This window comes from Centruroides vittatus, unplaced genomic scaffold (genome assembly GCF_030686945.1).
Source record: "Centruroides vittatus isolate TY-2023 unplaced genomic scaffold, ASM3068694v2 contig_922, whole genome shotgun sequence".
NCBI lineage: Eukaryota > Metazoa > Arthropoda > Arachnida > Scorpiones > Buthidae > Centruroides > Centruroides vittatus.
Genome location: NW_027122609.1, coordinates 151171 through 175923, shown reverse-complemented (window position 1 = coordinate 175923; position 24753 = coordinate 151171). Strand labels below are relative to the sequence as shown.

Genomic DNA, 24753 nt, shown 5'->3' with positions numbered 1-24753 from the left:
ACTACAATATTAATATTTGCAAGGCACAGTGGATGAAGACTGGACATGTATTCGCTCATTTTTGATGTACTTTCACTATGTCCAAGATGATCAAAATCGGTGGGTAGCCAGCCGTGTCCTCTCCTCGTAAACGAAATAATACTAAAATAAATTTAACAATTTAGTATAATAACGTTATTGATGGACATTGCTTTATGATAAAAATACTTTAAATTTCTTTAGAGTTTGGACCCCTTCAAATTTATTTGGGACTTGCAGGTTTTGTGGTAAGTTTTTTAATGATGTGTGATCTATTGGATCATGCATTTTTTTTTGTTGATTATATTCTTAATTATCTGAAAGACACTTGTTTTTTCTATTTTAATTTTACAGCAAAGTGAAATTGGAAATTTTAGCACTCACTGGGTTTTTAAAAATCTTCGTGCACCAGGTAATAATTTTAAATTTTGCATAGAAATTCAGAATAAAACTAATATCTTTTGAAAATTTCTATTATTATTTTGTGCTAATTTAATGTAAAAATGTGCATAACACATTAATAGTTAAGTAGAAATTAATATTAGTCAATTTTTGAATTAACAGAGATGATATAAAATTATTTCACTCCCCAGCAACAAGTTGTTCTATTATTTTTTCTTGATTTAAAAGCTTCATATAATCTGCTTGGGCTGCCAAAAATCATCCATTGTTATAAGGCAAAACAATGGATTTCCCCATTGTTGTTAGCAGTTACCCAGGAAAATATTTACACTTACTAACCTCTTGCTTATAAAAAAAATACCTGTACTTTAAATTATTCAGTCTTGAGATTTCTATTCTTTATTCTGTAGAAACATGTACAGTACATTTCTAGGCTTCTTTTGGTGTTATAACCAGCATGACACTGATGCATGGGTGCAGCATTAGCATTGTGAACCATGATGATTATATATGTATTTTGCTCCATGCACAATCAATGTATATTTTTTAAAAACAAACATCACATAGATAGAGCTTGAAAAAATCCATTATTCTGAGTTACAGACCTTCTAAAGGAAGTAAAATTATATTTGGTAGTACATGCAAAAAATTCATTATTTCATGATCTTATACATTTATTAAATAACGACAATAATAATAGAGGGTGCATCCAGTATAGTTCTATTACAATTCATAAATTATTTTCCCTAAATATCCATCTTGCACAAAGCCAATCAATGAAATTATCTGCATTACATAATTTAAAACTAATCATTATGATGCATACAAGGGATGGAGGTGTTAACAATGATTCATTTTTGTAGCCAGAGTTGCATAGTGAACCCTAGCATTTATCATTGCTTCTAAGTTATTTTGAATGTGTGTGTATGTAATTAATAGTGTCACATGCTGTGTATTTTTCCTTGTACAATTAAGGGCATTGATCTAGGACAGCGGTTCCCAACCTTTTTTTGACCAGGGACCACAAGGTTTAAGAAAAATAAACTTTAATCAAAACTTTTAACATAAGTAATCGTTAAACTCAAGAGTAACATGCTTGAACAGTACTATTATAATAGAAAACATAACATTTTTGGTAAAAATTAAGTTCAGTTTGTATCAATGTGGGAATAATTTAAAACGAATAAAAGTTTTAAATCTTTTGCAGACCACTGATCTAGGATGTGTGTGATGATGGTTGAAAAGTATAACTAATGGATAATCTCATATATTGATTCTTGTAGATCATTAATGTTTATCATCTTTAGGATTTTGTTTTTGTTACAATAAAATGTCAAGTGCTTTATAGAGGCAAAAAATTAGATAATTTATTCTGAATATTCTCTAAGGCCAGTAGTAATAATCTTAAGTATTTAGATATTTCTAGATAACAATAAAGCAAAAAAAAATCTTCCCTTAAACAATTACACAAAAATGTAACTAATTTTCATTATATAGGAACCAAAGAACGTAAAATTCCTATGGCCACAGGAAATCCTTTCACCTATCTGTTTAATTTTGTATCTTGTCCAAACTACACTTACGAAGTAATGGCGTGGTTTTCTTTCACCATAATGGTTCAATGTCTCCCAGGTATATTATTTTTTCAATTTTTTAATACTAAGTTTGTACAAAGTACAGACCTATTTATATTTTTTATAGCTGGAATGTTCACCTTATTGGGATTGTATCAAATGACAGTCTGGGCACTTCAAAAACACCATAACTACAAAAAAGAATTTGAAGATTATCCTAAAAATAGGAAAGCGATCATTCCTTTTGTACTATAATTTTTGTTTCAAATCAAGAACTGCATTTTAATTCAGAAAATTATTTAGAATTTAACTAATTGTATTTACTTTGTGCTTAAACATCAAGATTTAAAGAAAACTTAGGCAAAGCCATTGAACATTTCTTGTTTTTACAGTTACAGCATAGCAAGATATAATACCGATTCTGAAAAAAACTATTAAAAAATATAACTACTTTAGTAATTTAGTCACAGTTTGAAATAGAATAATGAAATGCATGTCTGATTCTAAATTGCAAAAAATGCTGTATTAAAGAGCATTTAAGTGATTCTTTCAGTGCAGTTGATTAAATTGGTAGCATGATGTACACACCAAAAATAATAAAATTTTATTGTAACCATTAAAATTTTACGATTTTTGGTGCAGTGCATACAATAGTGTAGCACTTGATTTCAGCTCCTATTTGTTTTTTTTTTTTATATAACATTGATTTATACCCAATGTTGTCAATAATATATAGAATGAAGAGATTTACTGTTAAGAGGCAAACAATTGCATTGGTGAATACTTGAAAATATAGACTTTAAAGAAAACTGTGTTGCAAATCAGAATCATTGATCTATTTTCTGTCAGTACTTCAATGTCCATGATATGGACATTGAAGTACTGACAGAATATGAATGAAATGAAAGGAAAGCATGGCAATCCATTCTGTATATTTAACATCAACAGAATTAAATATAAATCATATGTTATACATTTTTCATATGACTAGGGTTAGTGTATAAAGCATGGATTCTTTTTCCAACCATCTCAAACTTTCTTCATTGTGCATAGTACAGTTTAGATAACAAAATTTATTGTAAGCTAAAAATGAAATTTTAATGCTGGCCAAAGTAGTACATTAAAGATAAGAAATTTATATTTTGAGAAAATATATGCTAATTTGCAAAACACTTATCTGGGATATAGTAAAATCTATATATTTATCTTAAAATTTTATTGGATATAATTTAGTCGTGAAAACGATTTTTTTACTGAAAGAGTGAATGTGGGCATGTACCAATTCATGTTATTAGAGTGTCCAAAAGGAATAGCAATACTATAGTAGCAATTCAAACAAATCAATGCCATTGCATGGAATATTAATGTTTGTGGTTTTCATGTCTATCACTTCTAGTCCATGTAAAATGATTGCCAAAATGTTGTGCAAAAGTTTCAAAGAATTTTTCACTTTTGTATTAACAAAGGATTAAAAACTATAGTAATGGATGTGAATTTTTCCAAAACCCTTTAAGTTGTTACAAATTATATACAATATTTATTTGGTTGTGTTTTATATACATATATAAATTTATTATTGTGTGACAGTTGTATTTTAAGTCAATAAATCCTATATTTAAAATTTAGTTTGGGTTGTCTTTCATTTTGAATATCTTCCAGAGATTCCACTTCTGTAATAAACAATATTACAGTGTCTAATTTATTAACATCAAAGGCTAAATAGTTTTGTAACAGTTATACAATTTTTACTCATTAAAAACCAAAGCTAATACGTATATTTTGAATTTCATTTTGCCAATGTCTTAACCATAAGGCTGTTAAGGCATTAGTGCTCTGAGAACTGGGGGTCGAATCAATGCAAACAGTTTCCCAAGAATTTTTCATGTGTGGTTCAACTCACAAATTCAGAGTTCTTACACGTTTGTTAATAGGTTAATAAGAAACTTATGAAGTTTCTGTTTTTGTTAATTCAATTTTACTAAAGAATTGGAAACAAGTAGAAACAAATCATGAAGATTCATGAAAGTTTTGTAACTGAAGAGAATAAAAAGAAGGTCATGTAAATTTCTAGAATGTTCTGTGCACAGTAATTTCATATTTAGGTACTTACATGTTGAGTTGAGTTATCAAAGGTGTTTCTTCTTCAGAGAAAAAACTTGTCCAATAAACAACCAAATAAAAATAAAAATGCTCATCTTTTCTAAGTTTTTTTGCAAAAAGTACAGTAGAGCGTCGTTTATCTGAAAGCTGGTCAATTGAAACGTCGGTTAACCGAATGTTTTTGATACTAGATTAACTTCTAAAGTATAATTTTTTTGTTTTTATATTTTTCAATATATTTATTTTGTTTGTACAAAATAAAGAAATAATTTTTAATGATACAATAGCCTCGATTATTATTATAAAAATTTTTGTTAGGCTTAAAATCGATGAAAATTCAACACGAAGCGACACGCAACGGAGAAAAATTTCAACATCGGACAGGTTAATATATTTTATACATAATATGTTATACATAATCAGTTATCCAAACAACCCCAGTCCCCAATTGATTCGGATAAACGACGCTCGACTGAAAAGGTAAAGTAGTTACTTGAAAATTGCATCCTGGTTATTTGTTTATAGCTAAGATCAGGTTGGATTTAATTGGGAACTGCATTCTATGACAACAAAGTCTCAAACCAAAGAGTTAACTGTTGAAACAAGAATGATGACAAGAATGGAACCAACCAACCAACAACAGCTTACATAAAATTCATTCTTGAGATGTAATGTTATTTTTGAAGGAATTGGGTTTGCTTGCAGTGGGGATACTTGTTTCTATTTGGTCACCTTTGGAAAAGTAAGGAATATTTGTTTCCAAGTACAAGAGAATTCATTTTCCAGAGCTTTGGTTGGTTGGTTGGCTTACTCCTGTGAAATCCTGCAGATATTCAAACACGTATCTTAACACCTCTCTTCTAATAACTACTGTATATCCTGTCAAATTTATGGATAACTTTTATGTACAGTTCAAGTAACTGTCAAGGAGAGAGATACACAATATGATTTAAAACAAGTGTCCTAGGATAGACATTTAGTTATTTGTCAGCACAACCTTTTCCTACAATCCAAGGTTTCCAATTTTGCCTAGAAACAGGTAAGGAACCAATTCAAATGTTAGATCAAGGAACCCAATCTACATCAGCAGAAGTTGAAATTCCATCACCAAGGAAAAGTTATATTAGGTGAATGAAAATTACACAGAATATTTATCTAAATGATATATTACATTGATACCAGTTTCAAGATCATAAGTCACAGAATGCATGTATAGTGCCACAGTGAAGACAAATTACATTCCATTACACACGCAGAGCTGTTTATTAGTGTTAATATCACTGAAAAACTGTGATTATATTGAGGAATTCTGTGCATTGCAGCTAAAGGCAACAGTTAACTGCATATCACAATTAATCCTGTTTGAAGAAGACAATATGATAGACTGGATTTTCATTTGAGATTATCGAAAGAATGGTACATGGTGGACATGTCTCAATCCAATGTTGGCAGAAATGGTCCAGGGAAGGCATTAAAACCAGGAGACCAGGCTCTGGACCTTCCTGGACACTGGAGAGAAAGAAGATTGGTACATATGCAGGATGTCCTTGGTGGACATCTGTGGCAGAAATTTGAACAGCAGTGGCATCCACTGTTTGGAACCATCTACTGGAGAGTAGCCTCTGCTCCAGGCATCAGATGCATCTTCAGTGGTGTTGCAGAAGAGCTCATTAGAGGGTAGAATTGAATTTTGTGGTATTCACAGATGTTTCTGCTTTGGTACTAGTAATGGACTTAGATTAGGAGGAGGCCTGGAGAATGTCTGTTGGAAAGCAACTTCTACTGGTCTAATCTTAGGAATTATGGTTGGGAGGATCTCTTACAATAACAGGATCACCTGGTGGTTCTCCTTAACAATATGACAGCAAATGTTTACATCAAAATGATGATTGAACCCATTGTTCTGCCACTCATGAACAGTACTGAGGGGGCATGTTTCAACTGGATAATGTTTGTTCCCATACTATGGCTGCAACTCAACATGTTCTTAGAGATATATGTTGCCAGGAAGGCACTTACTACCAGCAAGTGCTCTATCTAGTGATATCAATCACCAGATAGAGCATGTGTGAGACATAATTGGATGACAGATCCAGACTCATCTGCAACTAGCAACAACCATTGCCAATCTGACCCTACAGATGCAGCGGGTGAGAAATGCCCATCCCCAGGATGATCATCCAGCACCTCTTTTATTAAATGCATTCACCTGTGGATACATGCATTCAATATAGCAGTGACCACAATAGGTATTGTAATGGATGACATTTTCAACTCACAAAATGTAAATGCACCACCACATGAGAGTTGTACTCTTGAAATTCATAGATAAATATTCTGTGTAATTTTTAGTTACTTAGTATAATGCTCCTTGGTGTTGGGATTAAAATTTCTGCCAGTGTACATAAATCTACACTGGGACATAAGGCTCTCCTATTCTGCTGCTATATTCATCACTGGACTGTGTGTACTTCTCTTTGACTAGACCAACTGTTCTCCAAATTGTGGATCCCAAATACTTCTCCATTTCTACTTAAGCAAAGCTCAAACTTTCTTTGAGGTTTGCTCTGCCAATCTACTTCAGAGCCAACCAATTCATGGATTTTTGCAGGAAAAAAGTCGTTAAACCAAAGGTCAAGATGTTTCTCTCAATGAATGGTTTTTACAGTGTAAAAATGGATCACTCTTTATTCTGAGTTCAAGCACTCACAGATGTGACCTCCTGCTGTTTTGAAAACCCAACAGAATGAAATATCTGGTTTTGATTTTCAGTCTGTGACCAGAAGTCACATGACCTCACTCCAGAAAGAAGGATGCAGCTTTCTGTAAAGCAACATCAATCTTTTTAGACTGCTTAGTGTTGGTTCCCAATTTCTTAAGGAATATTAGTAAATGAGCCATACAGAAATTGAATAAAGCACTTGATTAGTTCAAGCGGCAAAAATCAACTGTTTACCACAGAAGTAGCATAATGGAACTGGAAGATTTTAGAAAAATGTTTATATTAATAGGTTACCTATTAATATAAAAATTGCCTTCAGAATTAAGTTCTGAAAACAAGAAACTCATGACCATTGTAGAAACAGTGAAACTTTGAGTTTCCCAAGGCTAAAAGGAAGCTGTCAAATGACACCTGAAGTACCAGCTGTGAATGATGGCAACTTCTGAATCAAATTAAAACAGATGAACTACTAAACATGCCAGTACACAAGTAATAGACTCCAAAATATAGTCATTTCTATTTTTCGCAAGAAAACATTGGAAAAGTTGGTAGAAAGTATTAATAAATCTAAAGCTTTTTCACTGCTTACTGAAAACAAAAAAAAAAAAAAATAAACCAGAAGTATCTGATTTTTTGACAACTTTTCATATATGTGCACTATATAACGAAAAAAGGTGACAAATGCATTATAAATGCATGGTTAAAGAGGTTTTATAGGCTTTATGCATGTGACAGACTACACAGAAAAAAAACACAAAAATTTGATTGCAGCTATGGTTAAGAGAATGACATTGATACAAGGTTTATAAATATGGTAAAATTAAAAAACACTGTCCAAACAGAGCTAAGGCTGTTTCACACTTTAAAAAGAAAAATTCTCAGTTGTGAGAAACAAAAGTGGCAGCTGATGCTTTTCAACTAACAAATACTATTAAAAATTGCAATTCCAAATTTTATGCTAAATCCATCAAACATGCTAACCTTAACATCTATGAGTCTCTCTTATTATAAAGGAACTATAAAACACGAGGGAGTCAGCCAGTTAAGTTCGACATAATATATTTGAGAAAACAAAATTCCCTTTGGAGGATTACATCATTACTCTCGATGTTCCAAGATTAAGCAGACAATAGCATCATCGAAACAATGTCGTAGTTGAGTTGTCAGAAGAATTACAGTAATACCTCAGTTTTTGTTGATTTTTTTTTGCGAAAAATTTGTAAAATTGTCTGTTTTCGTCGGCTGCCTTGGATTTCGTCAGCGTGCCCTTGTGACCTCTTGCTAATTTTGCAAAAACATAGGGTGACCCACGTGTTTTCCTGCTCAGTGTGGCATTGTTTCTCATTGTGTGAGCATTACCCCGTGCATCTAGCCAGTGGTGATATTCGGCGGGTTTGTACAGGTTCAGCCGAACCCGTTGTTAAAGTTTTCCGAACGGGTTCGCGAACCCGTTGTTAAAATTTTCAGTTTCCCAAACCTTGTTAAACACACGGAACATTTCTCAGTGGGTTTGTTTTTTTTTTTTTTAAATATATTAAAATATGCGTATTATACTCTGTAATACTACTAAACTAGGGCCTTATACCCCGTTTGCACCGAGCATTTCAATCTAGATTGTGAGCAAGGTCAGGGAGTATGTCTTGGTGCGATCTCTCTCGACCGTTTCAATCGAGGTTTAATCGCGATCGATTCAAGTGTGTTCTTGAAAGTAGATCCAGTCATAAGAGAGATCCTGGAATGCCACACGCGCGAGACAATACAAGATGGCTGTGGAACACGTGTCGGGCTATGGACAGCGAAAGAAAAAGTATAATGTATCTCAAGAGATGATGACATACATGTGCCTATTTCTAGAAGCGCCATATTGCGGTAAAGAATTTCTCTGCCTTGAAAAAAAAAAAAAAAGGTCGACAGCTCTAAAATACTATTGTTACCTGGTCTTCTCCCATGGCTCGTTACGTTCTAAATACGCCACTGATTGTTAGATATATAGTTGCAAGAAAATGTATTGTATTTATTTCTAGCCAAAACTTCCATTTCGTTTGTCGGTGATTGTCAGGGAAAAATTTTCTGCTAGCGAACCCCTTGTTAAATATTTCGAATATCACCACTGCATCTAGCCAAACAATTTCATTACTTTCTTTTCCTTTTTGCTCCATCATGGGACCAAAGAAAGTTTCCAGAGCCAGCAGCCCTTTAAATGCTATGTTAAATAGATTCTTCAAGACAATACATACAAATGTGTCTTTATTCCAATCCAGTCCTTTCAAATGCACGTTTTAGGAATTAATCTTATGGCGGAGTCGACCTTTCTTTATAGGCTGCTCGTTTGCCTTTAAATGCAAAACAGTAACATATTCCTATGGAGGTGGCACTTCATATAAAATTAAATAATTACATTTTTAAAAATATGGCCAAAACTTAATTATACAAAAAAATCTTTAAACACATTCTTGTTTTTCTTTTTGCTATGTTAAATGTTCATTTTATAATAATTTCTTGTTGTTTTTAGTATTAAACACAATATTTACTCTCTATAAAATGTGTTTTTGGTATGTATTTTGGAGTGTCTAGAACGAATTAATTGGATTTACATTGATTTATATGGAAATAATTACCTCGGTTTCGGATTTTGCAGATTGTTTTCGGACGGATTATCGACGAAAACAGAGGTATCACTACTATAACAGAAACAGCCATATTGAAAAAGGATATAAGTTCATTTAATCAAGATTAATTAATTAAGCATGGTGAAATTCTTAGCAGTTTCACTTGTTACCTCAAAGGCAGACAAACTTTAGTGGTTGACTGTTAGACCCTATACAAAACTGATGCATATGATTCTTATGAAGAAGAATTCATACAGAAATAATAGTGTGGCAAAGAAGAACTGAAAATTGTAGTGGAAAGGAGAACTCCTCTTCTAATTACTGAATGTTTGTGAGGGAAATGGAGCATTCCTTAGTACAGTAAGAGCCCGCTTAACGCGGGGGATGCATTCCTAGACGACAGTGCGCTAAACGAAACAGCGTTAAGCGGGGTCATCTCAACATGTAAATCAGGGGGATACGTGAAACAGAACAGAGAATAAGAAAATTTGTCAGTTTTTTTTTATATTTTGTAACATTTATTGTTAAATACGTTTTTATTACATTAATTATAGACTTATTTATTGCTAATATCAAAATTTATTCATAAAACATTCATGAAAATAAAAAAAAGTTTGAGTAAAGAAGTTATGTTTGTGATGAGGAAGGTTCTTCCTCATTTGACATCTTTTGTTTCTTTGTGAAGAAGTCATCTAACGTCGTTTGCCTTTTCCTGTTTCATTCAGCAAGCAGTTGTCGATAGCAAGACATCGCATCCATGACACTTCATCTTGCCTTTGAACTTCTATCAGAATTGAAATCATTTTGTATAAACTGATCCATAATTTCCATTATAATGGCTAAACTTTTTTTTAGAAAATCCGTTGAAAGTTTTGAAAGTTCCATTTGTTCCTCATCTTCAGAAAGGCTAATTTCGTCATCTTCATGCACCTGTTGTTCTACTAATTCTTTTAGATTGTCGTCAGAAAAACTTTCTCCAGTTGTAACTTGCAATAATTCTTCAATATTCTGCGCATTTATATTATCCAACCCTGTTTCATTAGCTAGCTTGACAATTTTGTCGACATCAACAATAGATTCTCGTGTCAACATCCTTGCTTAGCTCCAGCCATAGATTCTTCCATACTCCTTTCAAACATTTCTTGGTCATCTCATTTCAGGAAAGATTGATGTTGTCTACAGCATTCATGATATTCTAGTTTTTTCCAAAAATCTCTAATGGATTGTTTATCTGCTCCATCTGTTTTATCAATTAGTTGTCGGAATGTCCACTGCAGATAATAAGCTTTAAAATTTGATATTACACCTTGATCCCAACAGTGCGTGCAATCTCGGGGAATTTCAATACTACCGCGTAATACCGAAACAGCGTTAAGCAGGGTCTTACTGTATAAGGAAACTTGAAAATTCCGACTGTTTGCCTATTACTACAGCAAAAGTGGAAAGATCATTCTCTAACCTATGCCAGATGAAAATATATCTTAGAAATTCGACATTGGAAGAACAACTAAATGGTGTTTCTTTTCTTTATTAAGCATCCCCAGAGACTAGTGAGGAGGTCATAGATTGATTTATAAAACATTTTTCATAATTTTCCCACAAAATGATAAACAGCATTTTATAGCATGTATCTAAATAATGCATTAGACATGATGAAAAGAATCATTTGATTTTCTTAATGTGTGCTCTTACATATCTTCTATACCAATTAACATCCTTATGATTCTTTGTCAATCAATGACCTTGTCCCATCAGTAGCAACAAAAACAATTGAATATAAGATTAACTTTAGATATTGTTTCAATTTATTAAACTAAAATAGTAATTTTTTATATAAATATATAAATTCTTTTCTTTTTCTAAGATTTTATACAGGAAACAAGCTAATATCTACAGTAGACATTGTACTTCGAAGTTGTTCCCAACTTTATAGTATTTAGGAAGTTTAGGGTCAAGCCACAAAAGATTTCAATACAAAGTACTGCACTATAATTTTTCATAAATAATGTAAGTATTCCATTCAGAAAACCTAAAACAATTGTACAGAAGTTGCACACGCACGTTCGGGTTACAAAATGTGATTTGATCAATCTTTCAAACTATTTTCTTGAAATAGTGGAAATGAGGCTTAGCGCTATCTTGCTCCAATCTTCTTAATTAAAAAATACAAAACAAACTATATTAACCAATTTAATGAAGCTTAATTCTCTGATTAATGCTGTATTCAACTACTACACTAATCCAATTTGGACATCAGATTATCTATATGATTTAGAAAAGATCAAGTCTTCTGGGGAGAGATTTTTCTAAGAGGATTGTGCCCGGCTATGCAAGTACATCATAAAGTCAATAGGAAATCAATCTGCAGAAGAAAAGTAAAAATCAGCATGTATTACATCAGATTAGTAACGGGAATGAAGTACGTCATAATATTTTTTAAGCAAATGAACCAAATGTGTCTAAATTGTAGGAAAGTATCTAACATTTTGGTTATATAAATCTTGCAAACTTGTTAATGCCTTTGGATCATCATATGTTCTGAATAGGACAGAGCAGGATCAAAAAACATTATATATATAATATGTTTATGACCATCTTTCAATCTTAAGACCAACAGGCTTATCATTGATGAAAATTTTAATAATGTTATTTCCAAATACTTAGTATAACTTTGGTATTGATGTATATGAAACTGAATATTGGGCTTTCTATAAAAATTATATTAGTCCAGACCAGTCTGAATAAATAATACTTATGTCAAAATTCAAAGAGGAAGGTGCTACTAGTTAAAAGCACAAAATTCTCTATTTTTTCATATGCAATGGACTGCAATGGACTTGATATGGAATACTATAATTTTCAAAATATTCTCAACATCATAACAGTGGATAATTACAGAAAAAGTAGTGTAAAAACATGTTATATAGCTTATAAATCTAACACAATTATTAAATATCCAAAATTTAACTTACAAATAAGTAAACATGTAAAATTTTCTAAATAATAATATCAGCTCATTACTGTAATTTAAATCTCAATTGTAATAGGGGTATATTACTTAATGCATTATAAAGATAAGTTTATATATTATATATCAATATTTCTTGTAATTTGCTAGATGAAAGAACGTCACAGAAAATTCCTGCAACGTTAAAATATATGTTTTCTTTTTTCGCATTTTGACTGTGTTAATTTCTAAATAAGTATACTTGAAACAATATTGATAAATTTTTATAAATACAATAAAAAAACTGCACCAGAGATAAATCATTTTATTTCAATTATTTATTATGAAAAAATTATTTTTCCATTCAATCTGAAACTAGTTTACTTTAAAATAAATGTTTTCAATGGATCCGAGATATGTGACATGTGGACAAACTTTTTCGAATCGAAGATTATTTGACAATAAGCTATGCGTTAACATAAACTTATTGCTATAAATCAAGAGTCATCAAAAATTTAAAAAAATATATTTAAAAAATTTATTTTGAACCTGAATTCATTATTAGAAATAATTAATAATTTATATATATGAAATGAAAGATGATTGTTGTTGAGAAAATCTTGGTATAATTTACTTAATGTATTATATTCAATTAAGGAATTGTTTTTCAATTTCTGTTGATGATTGCCAACATAAAAAATAAATACGAATGTCATAAACATTAAATTAAGTTTTCCTAAATGAAACTAATAATAATAAACATTTTTTATTTATTTTTGCCGCCAGGAATCAAAGACAGCTTCTGAAGTCAAATTTTGATACCAGCTATTACTATTCTCAGCACTTCTCTATCTTCTATTAAAAAAAAATCCATAAAATTCATTTTGTTTCGTCTTAAATGCTTTTGGAACTTGTCGATACTAATTAAATAATGACAATTTTACATCATATATTTTTAATTTAACAAATGATTATTTTGTTATTTTTTAAATTCATTTTAATTTCACTTGAAAAAATGAATTTGGCACGTAGAAAATGCACATTCATTTTCCCGTATTGCAATTATATAAACTAAATGCCAGTATTTAAAAAGTACGAAGAAATGTGAAAATTTATTTTTAAATTTATAATTGCTTTTAGTGAATTTGTTATTAAAATTTTAATGTAAATAACTATATAAATGCAATAAATGGATGATATTTTGTTTTTATTGTTTAGTTTCATTATAGTTATAAAATTATATTTTCAGTTATTCTTATTTAAGAGATTGATTGTAAAATAATGATTTTAAAAAAATGGAGGAGGATGAATTAACTTCATTGATATTAATATTTTTCTGAAGTAGATTTATCATATTTTAACACTCAAAATTTTAATCCTTGAGTAAGACAAGCTATTTTATTAGTTTTTTTTTTATTTTCAGATTAAAATAAATCTCATTCTCTATAATTTAATCTCACTGTACGTGCATAATCTTGCTATTATTGAAAGTTATATTTATAGCAAATGTTTCTGGATTTTAATAATATATAATTTGAATATTTATAAACAATATTTTTATTCCAATTTAAAAATATTTTTCAATTGGTTTATATTCATTTAATTTGAGAAAAATCTAGGGTTTTAGATACATTGAATTTTATATTAAGTAATAAGAATTTCAATTGATTGAATATAAATGTTTAAAATTTAATTGATAAGCAAAACATACCCAAATTATATTTCCGCACGTTATATTTTATTGACTTAATTAATTTATTTAATCTGTAAATAAAAAAGAACAGGTAGAAAATTTCTGTGTCAAAAGTAATTTTGAATTTCATATATATAAATTACTAATTACTATTCATAAATGAATCAAGGTTCAAAAATTATTCTTATAAAATTACATATTATGGCTGGCAATATTTTTTTTATTATATTCCTATGTTAAAAAATGTGTAATTCATATTAAAACATTATTATTAAAGTTTAAATATACATTTGAATTACTATAAAAAATGGATGAATAGAATTTATCAAATGGTTTGATATATTAAATACTTATCTGTTAGTTTAATTGTAATGGGAGGAAATCTGATTTTATCAAGGATGTTCTAAATAATAAACATTGTGATTCATATCAAAGCTAAATTTGGTAAATATAATTTAAATTTTATCAGCAACATTCGTTCTAAATGCAAGTTAAAATGATAAACTGATACACAGTGCACTTACATATACTATAAATCACAATGTTTATTTTACAATCAATTAACAAACCTATTGACATAACAATAAATAATTAGCTATTAAAGAACTATATAAATAAATTATTTTTCTAGAAAATATAATTCACTCATACTATTCAATTTAATACATTTGCCATCAAGCATTTTCTTTGCCTTTCATTCTTATATAGTATATCTATAAAATAACTTTTACAACAATCATGTTAAATATTTGAAAACTTATTTTTTTAAAAAAACAATTAATAACTTTTGTTTCACAAGTTACAAAAAGAAGTTCTTTTTTATAAACAATATAAGTTAATTAAATCTTAATTATTAATTCTTTGGCATTATCAGCAGTGTGTTATTTTTCCATCATTTTCTTCTTCGGTAGTGTTTACCCTAGGATTATCGGTAGTAATTAGTGATTGATGAGCTAAAAAGGCAAGGTTTGATGCCTTAAGTCGCATTATGCTGTTATTAATTAAAGAAGGTGATGGACTAATACAGGGTGTTGAGCAATGGGAATTTGTGAGATCACATTGGTCCAAAAGTCTAAGTAATTCATGTGGAGAAGGACCACCATTATGATTAGAAACTAGAAAAAAGATGAATTTTCAGATGAAATATTTTTATTAAATAAGAAAAACTAATAGATATGATTACTTTAAAACTTGCCTGCTTCGCCTTTAACTGTCAAATCAAGAGCCGTCGTCAAATCCCACATCTAAATATGTACAAAAATTTTCATTTTAACCAAATCTTTATAAAATTTAATTTATAAAATCTGAATAAATACTACCTGAATAGCTCCATTGCTGTGTCCTGTAAATATGTATCTTCGAGGACGAGAACCCATACGATTTGAACCTTCGCATTCGTGAACACAAAAAGCACTAATTGTTGTACCATCTACTGATCTGATGATACATATTCTGTAAGAATTCATATATTTTCTTTTAGTAAAATATAAAAATGAATAAAAATTAAACTGAAAAATAAAATTGTAATTAGCACAAGTAGCACATTGGTTTATTTAATAAATAACAATACCAAAAGTAAAATCTTTCTATCTAAAAAAAATCTATTCAGAGAGAGAAACAACCAAAAGTATGTATTAATCCAACATAATTATTGTACAAGGTTCTTTGGATTAGTGGAGTTATTTTTGACTTCCTGTTCTTTATATATGACTACAGACACATTTTTTAATGTTTATATTAATTTTACAAAAATTTCTCATATTTTTAAACAATAATCTACAATTTCTTTTTGTTTTTGGATGGAACATACAGCAGAAAATGAACAAATGTAATTTGGATTAAGTAGAGAGTTCAAACTAGAGAAAATGTACTGTAATTATAACTTCAGTTTACTAGTTTTTTTAATTAGATGTGTCTGTTAATTACTCACTCACTCAGTTAGTTGGTAAATGTAATCAATTTGGGTAACTTTTAATTTAAAATTTAAAAATATAAATTCCATATTAGAAATTTTCTTAAGTAGAAAAATAAATTCTAAACTTTAAAAATGATGCCTTGCTAACCAACTTTGCAACATCAACGATAGAAATTACTAATGTTATAGCTATAACTATAAAATAGATTTCTGTCTATAGTTTTGATAGCGACAATAATTCACATTTTATTTGGAGACGTAATCGCAAAATTATATTTAACAGTTTCGATTCTAAATAGCCCAAAAGTGTAGAGATTTATTAATATTGTATAAAGTTCTAACTTGCCTTTTACCAGTTGAAGCATATCTAACATATAACTGATCAGTTTCTGGCACTACTTTCTGAATGAATACTTGTTCATCATCCTGCTCTCCATATGGTCCTATAAAATTTAATATTTAATATTTTATTTTTATTTTAATGACATGATTATAAAACTACAAAACTTAACTCACCACAATCATTACCAGTACCATAACTTATTCCAGGTTCTAATTCTTCAAGAGAAACAACTTTAAATGATGCAAGCGGGGTTGAACCTGGCTGAGTAGATATCATACCTCTAAATCTTGTTACGCTCCACGTGCGTACGTGATTATATTCAGAACATGCTGAAAACGAAAAAAAATTATATTACCGTTCTCGAACAAAATAAATAAGTATAAAACTTTTAATTTCTAACCTGAAATAAGATATTTTTCAGATAAAACAACTTTTGTAACTGGACTACGATGAACTGTAAATGTCTGAAATAACTGTGGACCATGACCGACTGTTTCTGGATGCTGAACAATAACTCTAACCGTTCCAGAGCTCGTGCCATAGGCTATTTCTATCCAGTTTCCACAAAGACCTAAAAATTTTACATTACACTTTTGACTTCAAAATTAAAATTAAATTATACACATCATGTTTAAGATCATTTGAGATTAATTAATAATTAAAATTTAGCCTCTTGGCATTCCAGAGGGGAAAAAGCTCTTTACATTCTCTTATAATAATAACTTAATAAGATAGTAATCTACAAAGTCATTATTCAGAAAAATTTTCAATTTATTATTAATTTTATGAAAATATTGTTGATCTGAATTATTGCAATTAATATTATGCCAATTCAGTTAATTCTAATATTTTACCAAAGTTTCTAAATTATAAATGACGAAATAAGAAAATAATATATCATTAAATGGCTCTGATCTAGATAAAAAAATGAACTATTATATCTAGTTAATGCCAAATTAATCAAAACATTTTATTAGGTATATTGGTAAAACTGGAAATCTTTGTGTACATAAAATAAGTTTGAAGAAATGGTTTTAAGGTTAATCTAGATCTTACGACAAAAATAAACTATTATTTTAAAACAGAGATAGAAATTTCCATAAATGCTTAGATATTTTCAAATTATTTTAAAACAGTCTTGAAAATAGAAAAATGTGATTAAAACCCAAATTTAGAGGTTGCAAGATATACTTGAATGAAAGTAAGTGAAAATATACATCCATATTAATATTATCAACATTTTCTGCTTATGATAGCCTATGCTATATTTTAAAATAAAAATTTTGTTTTAAAACAAACATAGTAAAACATGTTCTACCCATTATCATGGGTAAAATCCCATGATAATGAGATTTTAGTATGGTTTATTTGTAGTCTGCATTAATGCAAAATAGATTTGCAGTGGACAAGGATAGGCATTTCAATGTTAATGAGTTTTGATTAATATTTTGTATTAACCAATGTGTTATGGTCCTGTGGATTCAATAACAATTACTTTAAAACCCTGGATATAGGCTGCCCTTGTATACAAGTCACAAAAATGAAAATTGTAAGGGAACGTTAATTCTTTCATAGATAAGTTGCTATCACATATAGGTCATGGCCTATAGCTAAGGTTTTAGAGTACAATTCCAGAATAAAAATTGAGAGGAAAGGAACAGTATGAAAAATATTATTATTTACGTAAATCTCACTGTGCTATAAACTAGAGTTAATCATCCTATCTTTAACTTACCATAATAAGTTTTATGAGAAAAGTTCAGGTTTTTTTTTATCGAAAGTTACTGAATTTTATTGCATTTTTCTTTTATATACTGTAATTACAGTATTTACTGGTAATCATGTTTTTCACGTATTAATTTCTCCTGTACATAGGCCATATATGATGAATTTTATGAATATAATCTCATATAGACCATGGCCTATAGCCAAAATTGTAGGGTGTACTATTATTGTTTAATATGAAGCACACTGTTTCAGCTTCTATAAAGTCATATGAGCCATATTATGACCATGAGTGTACTTTTCAACTTAAATAACAGCCACAACAATGTCAGTGTTATTGACTTACAACACCAGTGTTATCATTGTTGGCAATGCAGTATATGCCATACCAATGATCTTCACACCAACTCAAAAATAGTTAATAGAATTGGATGATTTTTGATTAAAACTCTTATAAAATACTTATTATTTGTAATTGCTTTAATAATGGATATAACAAAACAACTGAATTACAATATTAAATACTATAATTAGTTGGTTTGTTTTTAATTTTAAATTACAATTTCCATTAAAATCCAAGCAAAAATTATTTTTTAATTTGTAAAGTATTATGCATATCCAACTCCTAGATCTAATTTGGCAGCTAAGTCAGCCTGTTATAACCAGTAACTTCATCACTGTTCTACCAATTCTAACCAATGTCGAAAAATAAGCATTGATTCTTTAAGCCGTTATATTTCAATAAAGCATACATTTGGAACAATACATAGTTTATTTATTCATTCTTAAACATACAGTGAAATAACTGGAAAAAAAATCTGATTTTTACCATTGCATGATACAAATTGATTTGTTTTTTTGTAAAGTTTGCATAATGCAAAACTTGTTAATACAAAAGCCATTTTTAAGTCCCCTCAACTTTGTTTGATGATTATGTCTAAATTAAATATGTCTAGAAGTGAGAGATTAAACAAAGGTCAAGGTAGTGTAACTGGAAATGCATCCACATGGTAAGAAACAGTTGTGGGTTTGAATACTGTTCTGGTTCAATTCTTGCAGAATTTTCTAAAAATTATTCAATGCTAATTATTAAATTTAATAAGAGATGACACACAACACATACCTCTAGTGCCAAATTATTAACAGTAGTGGTAAAGTATCCCAATTTAATCTGGCAATTATTTGGCTTTAATTTTGTATGATATACTTGTTTTAGATATATATTCTTAAATTTATTAATTTTAGGTAAAATCTAGTAAAATTATAATCTAAATTCATCATATTTATATTGTTTAGCACATTAAAGAAAAATTTTTTTCTGGAAGTAGGCTATGGATGAACTTTGTAGGCTTCAGGAGGTCACATGCATTTTTTCTTATGGAGTTGCAGGCTTTATATTATTTTAGTATTCAGTATTTAAACTAATGATATGTAAATTAGTAATATATAGTCTAGTTTAGTTTGACTATTTTTGCCACAATATCACCTTAATTAGCAATGCATAACAAACACAAGGCAGAAAACAGGAAAATAAAATTACATTGCCAAAGCCTCAGGAGATACATAATGGGATTTCACAGGCAGCATGTAGCCCACAGGTTGTTCATCACTGGTTTATATGATTTAAGATAACTTCAAAATTTTATTTACAGAGCCTACACAATAATTGATCTTTATTAAATTGTGTTGAATGAACGTTGCACTTTCTTATATTTTAATATGATTTCATATGCATTTGCTTGTGCAACATTATATAAGTAGAAATGTTTTACAACATAGTAAACTATTTAATTTATAATTCAATCATTGATCAATCAAAATTAACAGTATTCATAAAAAAATGAAGCATGAAATGCCATTTTTCTCTAAATATATTTTATAGAAGAATTGAATTCTAAATGCAGTGTTTTCTGCTGCAAAAAAATAGTGTGACAATAGTGGTACTGTAAGTGGCTGTATTTTGAAGTTGAATTTACATACAAGCAATAACGTTTAAAGTGCAAATCACGTGACGTTTGGTGCTTTAAAGCGTTATTGCTTATGTTTATAACATTTTGTTACTCCAGAAAATTTGTAACCTAGTGAGATTTTTTTTACCTTTTATTGTAAAATTGAAATGAATTCATTCACCAGAAAAAGTGTTTTTTTTTACCTCTCCTAGAAAGTTTATTTTTTGCCATTTACAACATTATGGCATTGCACGCTCCATATATTCTGTCGTAACATTTCATATCTGGCTTTGATTTAGGTTTGGTCATTATGATGACAACGATAAAAAAAAAATTATTAATTCATTTTTAATAAAATTATATCACAATCTTATTAAGAAATTCATGGAATTTTTTCAAAAGAAGAATTACTGTAATATAGATAGAACAGATAACTAATCAGAACAATATTTTTATTATAATTATAACAAGGTAATTACATAGCATTGTTATAATGTTAGAAATATAGTTAATACAATCTTTTATGAAGCTATAAATAAAAATATCAATTTATATAAAATTTTATATTAAGGTTGTGTGATTTCTTTAAAATATACATTATAACAACGTATTTAGCAATGTACTTATTCAATAAATGCAATTTGAAAGTTCATATCCCATTTAAAACAAAATTAATTTAATCTTTAATGTTAAGTTTAACTAATGTTCTCATTCGTAATATCTCAACTATAATTATTACCAATAAGCTATTGTATCTTTTGTAAATTTTTAGATCAGAACTTGCTCTTTAACTAGTTAAATTTATTAAATTATGGCTTGGGCAATTTTTTCCATTTTATCTTTCTAAATTCAATTATCAATTGTTTTAATGCTCTATAGAGGATGACAAACATATTTGTATCATGTAATTAATAAATGTAACTAAAATTGTAATAAATGATTACTTTTTAATTCAGTTATAGATAATCTCTAGTTAATTACACTTAAAATATTAAAACTGGCCATCTCTATTACCAATGTACTGTACAGTACATCCTATAATATATTACTACTTGTATAATGATTATAATAATTCTAGAGTAAGATGATAAATTATTATATTTCTAACATTCTTTTCAAAATCAAAACATAATATTAAGATAATTAACTTAAGTTTATTTCCATATAACTGCAAGTAAGATTCATTTAGAAAAATGTGTTGTCTACATACATTAAATTACAAATGAATATATTATTATTCTGAAACAGTGGTAATGAAATACAAAGCAGGATTCAGATATTTTAGACAGTTCATAAAAATAGTTTTAACAAGAAATATAGCAAAAGTAATAAAATCAACAGTTACAGTAATTATTAGAATACAGAAAGGCTTATGGATTTCATAGACATATTTAAACAATTTGTTATAAAATGTAACAAAATATATGAAATTTTATTTCACTTCAATAAAAATTTATTTTATTCCCTGTTTTAAATCAAATATCAGTTTTTAATATGAAAATAATAATGTATAAAATAATGAAAACAACAAAGAAATACCTTCACATAGACTGGAAAGTAATAGCTTACTAATGAAAGCATCAAACCACTTAGAGCTTTTTTTATTTCCAGTATTGTTTAACTATAAACCGACGTTTAAAGACAAACGTTGATCCTAGCTATGCCAGATAATATGCTTTTTTGGATTTGGTTTTTTCTTTTCACTCTCAAATTACTTACTCAACTTCAGATTTTCCATCATATCATAGTGCTATCCAAACAATTATTTATAAAGATCAATAAATTCCTTCATATGGTAATGCTTGTATTAATATTCCCATTTGGTCTACAATTAAATGGCATCAACTCTACTTATCTCAGTTTCTGTAATTGGTCATTTCTTCTTGACCCTGGTTTTAGTGTTAAACAGAAAATGCAAAAGATGTAATCTCTTTACTTCCTCTTTAGGGGAATTTTTACAATAAAAAGTAATCAATATAGGTAGTCAAAAATGGCATTCTCAATTTTTGAAGAAATTAAGAAAGCATTCTAAAACGTTGTGGTGCCGATGGCAAAGAGATGGAAATCCCAGAACCCTGTACTCATACCAAGTTGCTATTAAGCGTTATCAAAGAGAAAGTAATCTTCAATACTTAAATTATCTTCAAAAAATTATTACCAACTTTGCACATGATTTAAAACTTTTTGGCAAACAGTTCCTAGGTTTTCTAAATCTAAAATAAAACACCATCTTATTGATGATGATAATGTATATAACATATTTAATAATATTAAATCATGCTACTTTAATTTACATTCTGAAACATAGTATAAACCACTGAGCTTAAGAAATACAAATAGTTTTTATTTTTTCTTCTACTTTGGTTTAAGTTTTAGCAAAAACCTAAATCAGTTTTGAACAAGCAATAAAAGTGATATCATTTGCTCACTTGCATTCTTTGACTTTTAGTTGGCAGTAAAGTATACTTTAAGATGATCGCACATAAATAATTTAAAACCATAAAATTTCAGTGTAACATTACAATTAGTGTACTGCATCCTTGAATTTTTTTAAACAAAACCATACATCACTCATGTTTAAATTTGAAAATTAATGTGAAAACCAGTGGAAATTAATCTTAAAATGATAAAATTTTAAAATGCAAATTTAGACTTCAGCATTTATGAAAATAAAAGAAACAATGACTTCTTTTTGATGAGGATAAAACATGACGCACCATAGTCATGAATGTTGGCTAGTACTTTAATAATAAAATTTCATTAATTTTAATAATCTTATTAAAATACAGTATTAAAAGATTAATTTTATGAAACTCAAAGCAGTTTTGAAACTGGTTGATCAATTTTGAGAATTTCTGGTTTTTGCCAGCACTAATTTAATCCTTAAATCGTACTTTTCCTTTAACAATAGAGCTAAGCTGATCATCTAACACCTTTCGGGGGAAAATTTCTTAATTGAAATAATGTTACTTCCAGTTGCATAAGAAGTTCATATATAGTTAATTGGGCCTCCTGCCCCTAAGGTTTCCATATCTAGTCTCATCATTCATCTATCTAAATCAGTTTTTGAGATTAATGACAGTCAGATGGACTACACTCAGAATTTATAGATCTGCAAATTGCAACCTAATTATAATATTTTTCAAATAATAAACTATTTCATAACATTCTTTTCCCAGTTTTCAACTCTCTTTATGGGTCTTCTTCCTGTAACTCTTACAAATCAACAGTTTGATTAAATTAATAATTAAATTAAAATTTAAAATGCTAACTGCTGAAGGCATTTAGCCAATAAAATTACATCTTTTTTGACAAAGGTAAGTAGAAAACTTAAAAATGATTCTTAGAATAAATAAGACATCAATAAAAATTCTACAGTTTATTTTTACAGACTAATTAAAAGTACAAAGATAATCAAAATCAACATCACACAAAGTTTTAGAAGCATATAGACCTTCGTTGATTTAATTTTGAAAACCACCTGGCTATTTCTGTGTTGTTTATTTTTTCTCTTCTAAAAGCATTGCACTCTGCTATCCATGCTGATGATAATGCCTTTGCATCCTTATGGTTGATGCATTGTGTCTTATTGATTGCTTTAAACATTTCTAATGCCTCAAAAGTTCTAATGTATTTATTTCTAAAGTTTGTATGCAGCAACTCTGTTCTATCTAAATGCACTGTGACTCTTGATTCTGTTGCAAAAATGGCTAGTGTAGTCATCAGTTTCTTTTCTCAAAAGTATATTTGTTTTTTTTCAGTCTGTATTCTAACAACCTCCAGGTTGATCCTATACATTCTACATACTCCCCATATGATCAATTATAGGGTTTTAATACACTACCAGGGTTTATGTATTTATAGAATACTTAGTATTTCAAAATTTAACCATAAGGATTCAGAGGGATGTTAATAACATGTAAATAGATGTCAGTTTCTGACCCCTATCTAGGTGTTATTAATGTGAAGAAAACCTGGAAAACTTCACGTGGTCAGCCCATTGGTGAGGTGTGTATCTACAACCAACTACCAAGTGTTCAGTGGTTTTATCTACTCAGTCACTGATGGGCTTTGTTATTTCTGTATTTTTAATTTGTAAAAATAAGTTGTAGAATTTTTAGTGATGTTTTATTTATTCTAAGAATTGCTTTTAAATCTTTCACTTATCTGTCAAAAAGATTAATTTTATTGGCTGAATGCCTTCAGCAGCTAGCTTTATAAATTTTAATTTGAATATTAATTTAATTAAACTGTTGATTCATAAGAGTTACAGGAAGAAAACTCGTAAATAGGGTTGAAAACATTTGTGTTGTAGAGAAATAAATGCTGGGCTTACAGAAAAGTGCTGAAATTTTGAGTTATAACTATTTCATTTAAAAAGGAAGAATTCTGTCAATGAGACTTTAATGTACTGAAATACTGAATTTAAAAATATTTTACCGAAAACAAATTAATAAATTAGTAATTCAAGGAACTTAATGATAATTTTTTTAACTTAAAGATGAAAATAACTATCAATCCATTATAACCTATCAGAGAAATGAATAAATAATTAATATTTACTAAACCCCTCATTTCCATGTACTGTTTATCAAATGTCTTTGATATTTTTTAAATTTAACTAGATCAGACCTATTTAATGAAAGCTATTTATAAATGAAATTGTGAAAATTTCTCAAATAGTGCTTTAATAGCAAAAGCTGAAAAGCACAAATTCTTAACAGAAAACAATTGAAATTGTAATAAACAAGATATT

General features: G+C 28.8%; 2 protein-coding genes across 4 annotated transcripts in view; one reads left to right on the top strand and one right to left on the bottom strand.

The window, feature by feature from the left end:
* Positions 1-2353, top strand: part of LOC136984548 (probable very-long-chain enoyl-CoA reductase art-1) — a 35707-nt gene extending 33354 nt beyond the window's left edge. The window contains exons 9-12 of the mRNA XM_067281584.1: positions 223-266; positions 373-430; positions 1918-2052; positions 2122-2353. Of these exons, the coding sequence (XP_067137685.1) occupies positions 223-266; positions 373-430; positions 1918-2052; positions 2122-2249 (365 nt within the window). The 3' untranslated portion in view covers positions 2250-2353. The remainder of the gene's footprint in view (positions 1-222; positions 267-372; positions 431-1917; positions 2053-2121) is intronic.
* Positions 2354-14896: 12543 nt separating this feature from the next.
* Positions 14897-24753, bottom strand: part of LOC136984542 (BTB/POZ domain-containing protein KCTD3) — a 56188-nt gene continuing 46331 nt past the window's right edge. For 2 of the 3 annotated variants that reach the window (XM_067281571.1, XM_067281572.1), the window contains 6 exons: positions 16724-16894; positions 16497-16652; positions 16327-16423; positions 15385-15517; positions 15261-15309; positions 14897-15180 (listed from right to left, as the gene is read on the bottom strand). In XM_067281571.1, coding sequence (XP_067137672.1) covers positions 14936-15180; positions 15261-15309; positions 15385-15517; positions 16327-16423; positions 16497-16652; positions 16724-16894 — 851 coding nt within the window. In that variant the 3' untranslated portion in view covers positions 14897-14935. Of the gene's footprint in view, positions 15181-15248; positions 15310-15384; positions 15518-16326; positions 16424-16496; positions 16653-16723; positions 16895-24753 lie in introns of all 3 variants that reach the window. The other variant, XM_067281573.1, reaches the window with a different exon arrangement.